This window comes from Crocuta crocuta, unplaced genomic scaffold (assembly GCF_008692635.1).
Source record: "Crocuta crocuta isolate KB4526 unplaced genomic scaffold, BGI_CrCroc_1.0 scaffold193, whole genome shotgun sequence".
NCBI lineage: Eukaryota > Metazoa > Chordata > Mammalia > Carnivora > Hyaenidae > Crocuta > Crocuta crocuta.
Genome location: NW_027529624.1, coordinates 5,712,849 through 5,723,733, shown reverse-complemented (window position 1 = coordinate 5,723,733; position 10,885 = coordinate 5,712,849). Strand labels below are relative to the sequence as shown.

The following is a 10,885-nucleotide window of genomic DNA, read 5'->3' as shown; positions in this document are numbered from 1 at the left end:
CAGGTCAAGCAGCCGCTTTCAGGGTGGGGCTGAGAGGCTAGCGGACTGTAGGAAGAAGGACGTTTCTCTGTATTTTCTTAGTCATAGGGCTCTGAATCCCAAGTAGCTAAATTTAGCTCAGGTTCCTGTTGAAGGCATCATTTTGGGGAGGGGGGGGCGGGGGGTGGGGGGAAAACGGAAAACCTTTTTGTGTATCCTGCTCCATGAAGCCAATAGGGAAGCAGGAGGAGGTGAGGTTGCCATGGAGATGGTAGCTGTGTGCGAGGGGAGAGCAGCAGGGTTTAGAATTCCAGGAAGGAAGAGAGAGTGATGTCATCAGATTCCATGGACCAGCCCAGGAACCCCTGTGAGGTTGGTGGGGAGTTGGGTGTGCGTGGGGGGTGGTGGAGTGGGAGTTTGTGCAGGGGAATTGTGGCTTCAGTAAGGTGTGGGAAGTCCAGTTCAAGCGGAGAGGTTGGTTCTGTGGAATTGTGCTGATCTGCCTTAATGCCTGCTTTTTAAAAATCTGTAAAGCATTCTGAATTTGCAGAATATTTTCTTTGTTGAAAGAGGACGTATCCGTTTAATGAAGGAACTAATCTAGATGTAGAAATTGTATCTTTCTATAGTTCTAGCCCCGGTAGTATTTGTGTGTGCCTTTATTCCTTGTATGTGAGGCTATTTGTGCACACGTTTTAGAGATGTAGTTGCCTTTGTATGATGCCTTTCATAGGGCTGCATGCAGCTAACTGCTTCATTAATGCCTGATTATCGTATTTATTTTTCTGTGGATGGATGTGTATAAATAAAACACAGTTCTTATGTAAAAAAAAAATTTTTTTTTTTAAAGAGACTCAAAACAGTTGCTTTTGCAGCAGGAAGGAAATCTGCATGCTCCAAGACAGTCATTCTGAACATATGCTGCGCGTTCACATTGCTAGTGAAGGGCAAATGTGTTTCTTTTGGAATGACTGAGAGGGTCTTTTTTTTTTTTTTTTTTAAACAAATATAACAAAATCTGTGCATCCAAATGAGTACTGCCCTTCAAAATAGTCGCTTTGGCTCTGGTGATACAGACATTGCGGAAAACATAACTCTCATTTGGAATCAGCTTCAGAGATGAGCAATAAGGAAATCATTTTCAATACCTAACACCAAATTTTTTATTTAAAAAACAACAACAACAACAACCTAGTTGCTCAGATGAGGTTTCTCCAGACGGGCTTTTCCTGATTTGGGGTTGTCAAAAAAAAAAAAAATCTGTGTGCAAATGGCAAGCTTTTATCCCAGTTAAAGATATTTCGGGTCCTAGTTGTAGGTTCTGAAGGTATTTGCAGATAAAGAGCTCTTAGATTGTTTAGCGGTGGCATTGTTTGGAATGATGGCAGCATCTGAGGACTAAGAGCAGAGCCTTCCTAGGATGACATCTGAGGTGACCCATTTGGATTTATTTGTTCAAGGGTGTCTGTTAAAATCAGTGACATTACCATTGGGTAGTGGGGGAAGCAGCATTATGTGGTGTGTGTGAGAGCACAGACTCTTTGGAATCCGATTGGCTCAAGCCTTGAACAAACCCTGTCCTGCTACTTCCTGGCTGACCTTGGACAAGTGACAAGTGACAGTCCCGTGGTGTGTTGGTTTCCTCATGTATAAATAGGGATCATAGCGCTAGAAGTACCAACCTGATAATGTGGGGCTTAGGGGTACGTAAGCTAGTATTTATAAAGCATTGCGACCTATTTGCTATGTTCTCAATCGATGCTTGCTCTAGTTATCGTCATTAGTAATTACGCATATTTTTGAACTGCAGAATGATGAGGGCAGAGATCCCATACGCTGCTGATGTCCTGGAGTGGGGGGAGGGGCGGCAGTAATCTTTAGTTTTTAAATGATTCCTAGAGGATTCTGATGATCAGCCAGCTGTGGGGACCGCCGAGTGTATAATCTATTTTGAGTATGGGCCAAGCACCAGTAGCGTCATCATTTCCCTGGAGCTTGTTAGAAATGCGGACTCCCAGGGGCCACCCCAACCCCACTGCATCAGAATCTGCATTTTAAACAAGATAATCCTACAGTGACCTGTATGCACATTAAAATTTAAGAAACACTGCTTTTCTTCTACCAATGCGAGTAATTGGGCAATTGCTACATTTTAAAGGTGAATTACCTATCCTCTATTCCCATTGGTGGAAGAGAAACAGTCTAGCCAAGCTGTTGTGTAGGTGAGCATGCACTTTCCCTCCCCTACTGCTTGGCCTAGGGATGAGTGCTTTTTGGGACTGAGTCACTGCGTACTGTATAAGGGAAGAGCAGACTTGGAACGGTGGCTCTGGCTCCACCATTTACTGCTGTTCGGCCTTGGTCCAGTCATTTAACCTCTCTGCGTCTCAGCTCTTCACCTGGATACGGAGGTCATCCCTAGGTCATCCCTAGACCATGAAATAATGGATAGAAAGTATCTACCACATTACAGAGCCTGTGCGTGTTAGTGCCTTGGCCCTGCCCCCCTCAGCCTTCGGGTGCTGATCTGTTTGGTAGTTCTGTCCCCTTGGAAAGGGCCGCCAGTTGTGACCCAGTTCCATCCTCTCTTGTCCTTCCAGCTACTCAACCATGGAGTTGTGCTACGGATGAGCGTAGGGATCGTTTTCTTGCTACAGTTTTCTACAAAGTACCTTTTACTTAATGGAGGCTGTTTCCCAAGAGGGCTGGAAGGAGAAGAACTATAGGAGTTACTCTTGAGTAGTTGAGCTGGTGCAGGAATCAGGTATGATGAGATCTGATAGAGGTGGATAGGGGTGGCTGGGGGGCTCAGTAGGTGAAGCATCCGACTCTTGATCTCAGCTCAGGTTATGATCTTGCTGTCGTGAGTTCAAGCCCTGTGATGGGCTCTGTGCTGAGTGTGAAACCTGCTTGGGATTCTCTCTCTCCCTCTCTCTCTGCCCCTCTCCTGCTCTCTTTCTTCTTTCTCTTTCTCTCTCTCTCTCTCAATAAATACATAAATGAACATTTAAATAATAAAACAGTTGTATAGAAAAAAGCCCATAAATTCAGGTGGTTTCATTTGAGGTCTAACAAGATCATTGCCAAGCAAGAATTAACATGGCGATGGTGATTATTAGAAGATCATTGAATTGATAAGTAACGAGTATATATTTCTTTTCTTTGGACTGGGGAATTAACACAGTAAGAGGAAGTTCAGGGACTTGCTCTGGGGACGCCAGACATAGATGGCAGAGAGTTTAGGTCGGAGGATCGGCAGCTGTGGCCTATAAAGCATTGGAAGCAACAGCAGGAGCAGGAGCGAGAAAGGCCCATTTTCACTCATTCTTACAACCATTAGGGGGCTGAGGGGTATGGTGGAGTTGTGAACTAGAAGCAAGTAATGGAAATTGTTGTGATAGCTTTCATCTGAAGGGTAGGCAGATACACTCCTAGACGCCTTGTATACATTGTGCTTAATCTTAGCATCTGTGCAACATACAGGCATAGTCACATCTATTCTATAGATCAGAAAGGTTGAGTAGCTTGCCCTTGGTTACTTGCTAATAAGCGACAGAGCTGCTTTGGCGTCGTGTTGAATAGCAGTGTGAGTGATGAGACTGTTACAGAAGGGAAGCTGAAATAGCCAATATACATCAGTTAAGTAAAATTTATTTGGTCAATGTTGACCTTTTTGGTGAAAGTGTTAATTTAAATTAAGACTATGATATTCAGCATGTTTGCCTATCTTAGAGGGATTTTTTTGAACGCTGCTGAATTATCCTTTTGGGATAGATTTCCTTTATACTCTGAGCTAATTAAGAGGTATCTTGTTTTAAATGCCAAAGCTTGTGAAATCTTCAGTTCATGGAAACACCAGTTTGAATTAAATGCCATAACACAAACTAATTTGTTGGTGGTTATCAATTGGCATAGTCAGCCATAATAAGTATTTGCATAATCATGTCTTATTTCATGCGGATCCAAATACAGATAATTATCAATGATTGCACAAAGTGAATTTCATACTCTTAGATAGCTTTCTAAGTGATAGTTGAAAAGAGCCCCGAACTTGCAGTTGGAAGTGTTGGGCTCCATGCCCCTTTTTGTTGTTTGCTGCCTTGGCAACCTTGTACGTGTTAACTTTACCGTATGAAGTCTGAACCTGAGTTTCTCTTATCAAATAATAATGTTCTCTGTTTAGCAGCAATGTTATGAATAAGAGGATGGGTTTGATACAAGTTCTGGCCCTCAATGACTATAACCAGAAGGAAGTCATTTAAAACCTTGCACTACTTTGGTTTTCTTATCTGTAAGGTCTGCGTGTGTGTGTGAGTATGGGGTGAGGGGAGTAGAGTGCGGATGAAGGAGCTGGATTAGAATTAGATGGTCCCCTGAGACCCGTGATCCTTTAGTGGTCAGTCCTGCCTGTGGTGTAGGTGGTGAAGAGTTATGTACAAATAAGGCGTTGTTTCTCATTCTTGTTATTGTTCTTTAGCTGTGCTCTCCTATTAAGGAACAGGTATGGTACAGGTCACTTTGTATGTATTATTTCAGTTAACCTCTGTAACAACTCTAGGAGGTAGGTGGTGTTATTTAGAAGGGGGAGGAAGAATTTGAGGCTCAGAGATGATCAGGGAGATAGGTCAGTGTGATGCCGACAACTGTCCTTTCCTTTCTGTACCTTATTATGCATGGAATTATTTGTGACATGTCAAAGCTAGGAACTATTTGTGGGCTTATTACGCCATAGCTTAATTGCTTCTCAGGCCTATTACATACTAATGAGGAAATTCAATAAAACTTTTTATTTTATTTTTGCAAACCTGTGATATATCTACTATCATTGGGAAGAATATATAAAGATGTAGTTGGAGAGCTTATGATTTACTTGGAAATAGAAGGCATAGGCATATACATAATACATTTAGAAATCAGTCTGTGGGGGAATAAAGTCAAATGCTCAATAAATGCTGTCGTAGTTTTACGAAAGGAGTAGTTCATATGGACTAGAGGATTGTTTTGCAAGCTTTTTTTTTGACCATGACCCATGATAAGGAGAGATCCATTTTATGTGACAGCCTGGTGTCTAAATACTTATATGTATATATGTGACTAAAACATGTTTTATGAAAATAATTCTTACTGTTACTAAATATGCCTGATTCTTTTCTTTTTAAAGATTCTATTGTAGTCTAGTATAATGATTCTTAAACTGTGGCCCATGGACCCTCTCAAGGCACTTTTTAAAGAAGGTCTTAAAGGTCCGAACTATTTTCATAATAGTACTCAGATATTATTTGCCTTTTCCACTGTGTCGATATTTGCACTGATACTGCATAAGCAGTGATGGGTAGAACTATTGACGCTATAGCAGGAATCAAGGCAGTGGAGCAAATTGTACGTGTGGTCATTAGAGTCTTCACCACTATACACTTGCAGTTAAAGATGGAAAAAAGCCAATTGCACTTAAGAGTGTCCTTGATGAAGCAGGAAAAATTACTGCTATCATTAAATCTCCACTTTGATTATGTATCTTTTGAATATTCTATGTGACAAAGTGGATAATACATGTGAGGCCCTGTTGCAGACCGAGTATGAAGGTTATCTCAAGGAAAACACTCTTGTGATTGTTTGAGTTGNTCATTTTTACTTAAAAATCAAAATGACTGGGGTGCCTGGGTGGGTCAGTCAGTTGAGCTTCTAACTTTGGCTCAGGTCATGGTCTCATGGCTCATGAGTTTAAGCCACGCATCAGGTTCTGTGCTGACAACTCAGAGCCTGACCCTGCTTCAGATTCTGTGTCTCCCATTCTTTCTGCACCTCCCTTCTGTGCTTTGTCTCTTTCTCTCTTGCTTTCTCTCTCTCAAAGTAAATAAACATTAAAAAATTTAAAAAAAAATCAAAATGACTGAAGGGGCGCCTGGGTCGGTTAAGTGTCCAACTTTGGCTCAGGTCGTGATCTCGTGGTTCACGAGTTCAAGCCCTGCGTCTGGCTCTGTGCTGACAGGTCACAGCCTGGAGCCTGCTTTGGATTCTGTTTCTGCCTCTCTCTCTGCCCCCCTTCCTCCCGTGCTTTCTCTCTTTCTCTCAAAAATAAATAAATTTCAAAAATATTTTTAAAAGTGACTGGCTGTTGTTATTTAGATGGGTATTTGACATAGATTTTATTAAAAATGATGTAAAAAATAGAAATAAAAGTGAAGTGAGCCTGTTTTTAAGGAAAACAATGACAGTATTTGTTATCAGTGATAACATTTGAGCTTTCATAGAAAATTCTGGTTGAAATTAGGATTTCAAGAAACTTGTGTCCTGGACAGTGGGCTTGATAGCTCTAGTACTTAGACTTTTCTGATGATAGTGATGGTGATATTAATGACTTGTGAATTTTTATGTACAGATGATATGTCAACATACAGAAGATCTTATAACTTAAGGAACTAGTATTCTATCATTGAACCATGCATAATGTTCAGTAATCATGATAGGTAAAAATCCATTCAAAATGTAAGACAGACCAATGGATTTTGATATAACAGAGGATGAAGAACACTGTTATAATACTCCTGCCTTTTTCAAATACATATCTATGAAAGGCCAGATTTTCTTCTTGTGTTTCAACCAAAATAACCTATCATGACCGATTGAATGCAGAAGCAGATAGAAGATTCTAGCCATCTTCTGTTAAGTTGGATGTGAAAGGTATTGGCAAAAATGTAAGACAGTGAAACTGTTCTTACTAAATTTTGTTTTTGTTTTATAAAATGTTCATTTTCATAAAATATTTTCATGTTAACAGTGTTTATTATTTGGATTTTTAATATGTAAAAATTTTAATAGGCAAATACCAACTTTCAGCCCACATAAACAAAAGTTCTTTGGAAGCTTGCATAATTTTTAAGAAAGTAAAGAGATCCTAAGACCGAAGAGTTTGAGAATTGCCACTCTAGCTTTTTTTTTTTTTTTTTAATAATGGTTGAGATCTCTTAAATATGTCATGAAGGGGTCTTGACCCACATCTTGAAAACGTACTTGTTAACTATAGTTAACAAGGATTGCCTTGTGAAAGGAGTTGGACTTTGCTAGATTTTACTTAAGTTGAATTAATGTGGGAGAACAGCCTAAGGTGTGAAGTAAGTTGAGTCAAGTTGATACCTGGAAATAGCTATTTGCAGTCATCCTACAAACCCCATTCACATCTCGCCTTCTGTGAGTTTCCCTTGTGATCTATCCATGCCTTTCTCACTCCATTATCTACCGAGTACACTTGTTCCCTCTGGGCCCTAACATTTTATTGCACGATTCATGTTGTATTTATTTACATGCCTCTCTCTCTCTTGAATAGAATATGAGTTCCTTAGGAGAAGAATTAGTAACCTATTTGTCTTTCTGTTTCTACCATGGTACAAGACCCATGAAAATCCCTTAATAAATGTTTGTTGAAGAAATAAATAAATGGGGAGGAAAAAGGAACGGCCAGTTAAGGCCAGATTTAGGGTGTTTGCAGCTTGATCATATAAGCCGTGAAGGGCCATTAGCATGGGAATTATAGGGGTGATGTTTTATGAAGTTGAACCTGGCCTTGATAAGAAAATTGGGAAGAGGTGAACGGAGGCTGCTGGGTCAGCCAAAAAACTATTATTATAGTAATTTAGGCTTGACTCAGGTGATCAGGCCTAGATTAAGGTGAATGCTTTTGTCATAGATAATGAAAGACCTGTATCCTGAGGAATATTTACAAAAACATAAACATTATGATACCCATGATACCTAACATTTATTGCATACTTATAATACCCTGAATACTTGTGTTAAGGGATCAGTGGGTATTGTGTCACTTAATCTTCACAGTATCCTTGAGAAGTGCTGTTATTATTTCCATGGTTTTGATGATTAAGTAAAAAATAATACATGTTCATTGTTGAAAAATTAGAAAATGCAGATAGGCAAAAGGAAAATAATGTGTACCATTGTTTGTAAATCCAAACTCAACACTGAGATACATAATCACTGAACATTTGAGGATATATCCTTTTAGACTTTAGGGGAAAAAAGTGGGTCTGTGGGCTGATATATGACTGCATATAAGGAAACCCTGAATATCGGGCTTTTTGCTGTTTTCCCATTGAAAGGAGGGGCTAACCTAAATATATAAACTTTTAGGGATGTTGATGAAATAAGGAAATGTCTTTAAAATGTTAATTTTATTCAGGCATATCCAAAATAACATTACAAAATCGTATAAGTAGAAACATTTTATCTTCTATGGTTTTTTGAAGAAGATTAATACGTACTGTACTGCAGCAGTATCTGTATCTCTGCTTAGAACCAGTTGAAGTCTTCAGACAGCTTTCTAGGGCATATGTTGAGATACAGCACATATATCTTTTACAGTCGCAGGCGATTTTATTTCTAGCTGGAAGTGCCCATTCAGATGACATCAGGAAGGTTGTTTTTCTCTACTTATGCTGTATTGTATACTGTATTGCTTAAAGAAGGTGTTTCTTATTGAGATGAAATTCCCCTAAAATTAAACCTTTTCAGAGTGAACAATTTGGTGGTGTTTATTACATTCACAGGGTTGTGTAGCAACCACTCCTGTCCATTTCTATCACCCCCAAACGAACCCCCTACCCATTCAGCAATCACCCTCCATTTTCCCTTCTCTTCAGCCTCTGACGACCACTAGACTGCTTTCTGCCTCTTTGAATTTACCTGTTCTGGATATTTCAGGTAAATGGAATCATACAATATGTGATTTTTTTTTTCTTTTCTTTCTTTTTGGTATCTGGCTTCTCTCATTTAGCAGAATGTTTTCAAGGTTCATCCATATTGTAGCATATATCAGTCCTCTGTTTTTCTTTATAGCTGACTATTCCTTTGTATATATATTGCCACAGTTTGCTTATCTGCTCTTTAGTTGATGCACATTTGTGTTGTTTCTACCTTTTAGCTATTGCACATAGTGGTATGATGAACGTGTGTACAGCATTTGTTTGAGTATCTGTTTTTGGTTCTTTTGGGAATACACCTAGGAGTGGAATTGCTAGGCCATATGGTAATTCTATATTTAACTTTTTGAGGAACCACTGAACTGTTTTCTGTAGCAGCTGAACCATTTTATATTCCCACCAGCAATGTACAAGGGCTTGTCAATTTATTTTTAATGAGGAACACAATGAGATAGGGGAAGGTAAAGAGAAAATATGTGTGGCCTTTGAGTTTATTAGAGCTTTGTATCTCAGATTTTGCCTGATGGACGTATTAAATATTTAGCATCACTTCAGCACTGAGAATGAAATTTGGCTTAGGGAAATGTATCTAATCTATTTTAAGTGGTAACAGACTAAGAAGTGAAGATTGGAGAAGTGAAAGAAGGGAAATTCAAATAGACTTGAAATTCCTTGAAGGCAAAGGACCTATTCATCTTTGCGTCCTCCGTATCTAATAAAGTGCTTGGCGTGTCATAGGTTGTGTTGTGTTTCCCCAGGACTCCTGGGTCCAGAGATTCACTGGGAGGTACAGAGCCCAGCATCTCGTTCACACACATGGTGCGCGTCCGTTGTCATGGCTATGAATTATAACAGTGAAAGTATAAAGCAGAATCAGCAGTGGGAAGGAGCGCACAGGGGTGAAGTCTCAAAGAAATCAGGCTCAGGCTTCCAAGGGTTCTCTCCCAGGGGAGTCACACAGGATGTGCTTCGCTTCCTTCACAGCAAGTTGTGACAGTGTTGTCTATGGGGAAGCTTCTTAGAGACCTGGTGCTGAGAGTTTTCTTCTTTGAGGGGAAGTGGGAAGGGCTGTTCACAGAAGGACCTCTGTGGCCTACATCCCACAACTCCAGACTCTCAGGAGGAAATGTTTGGCATAAACCATATTATTTGCAGAATTTAGGCACGGCGGGCCACTCTTTTATCAGTTCTGGGGACAGAACCCTCCCGGAATGAAATCTAAGTTCTCAGACACCAACCAAGACCGGCCTTGCAAGCGGCCCCCCCTCTAAGGATGGTGGTGAAGCCCGCCGTGTTCGTTCTTCTTCTGTCCATGGGTGTTTTAGTGCCTTTAAAAGTGTTGCTGGGTTCTCTGAAAAAAACTCAGTACCATAGTAGAGAACCAGCAGGGACTTTAGGACTGGATTTGTATTACTGCAGGCAAATTGCATAGTTTTCTGAGCCCCCATTTTCTTCCTATAGAGAGAGACATCACAGAGTTTAATGCGAATACCAAGTAATAACGTATAGAACACACTATGCGTAGTATCTGCCCTGTGTATAGTGAGTGGCTGTTAACATTGTTTCAGCTCCTCTGTGTCAGGAAGTAGAGAACTCGAAAGAGTTGCAGTTGTAATATAAGAGCGGCTATAATATAGTGTAATATATAATATAATGTAATAATCATGTATCGTATAGACATATACATCAAATATGTATTGTTATTACATTGTAGTACATTATATTTTACATGCTGTTACAGTACATCTGCTACTCTTTCGAGTTCTCTTTACTTCCTGATACAGTATCATTGATAGTAATTAGTATATAATAGCAATTACCCATAGGGCTGAGATAAGGCACCAAAGGACGAGCAGACCTCCCCTACCCCAGGGAATGAGCTCTAGACTTGGTTGCAGAGGGCATGGCTGTGGTTTTCTGAGTGGTGATGTCAGACCTGCAGAACTTGTTGGAACTCTACCTTTTTAAAAATGGCCAGAAATCTATCTTCTAGGGTGCAGGTTTTCCCTGCTCTCTGAAAGTAGAGCGTTCCTATGAAACATTTTGTAATCCAAAATGGACTCAAGTGAAGAAATAATTACTATTAGTATATATGGGGGATATTTTGAGCACTTCTAGACTCCCAAAATAACTTCTGTTAGGTGTTTTTGGTACCTTCGGACACGCGATGCTAGCTGATGCACAAAATAAAGATA

At 40.0% G+C, this 10,885-nt stretch overlaps 1 protein-coding gene across 10 annotated transcripts in view; it reads left to right on the top strand.

The window, feature by feature from the left end:
* The first annotated feature begins 309 nt into the window (after positions 1-309).
* The window catches only part of RBFOX2 (RNA binding fox-1 homolog 2), a 214,526-nt gene continuing 203,950 nt past the window's right edge, over positions 310-10,885 (top strand). For all 10 annotated transcript variants that reach the window (XM_077762052.1, XM_077762050.1, XM_077762045.1 and 7 more), the window contains exon 1: positions 310-351. In XM_077762052.1, coding sequence (XP_077618178.1) covers positions 310-351 — 42 coding nt within the window. The remainder of the gene's footprint in view (positions 352-10,885) is intronic.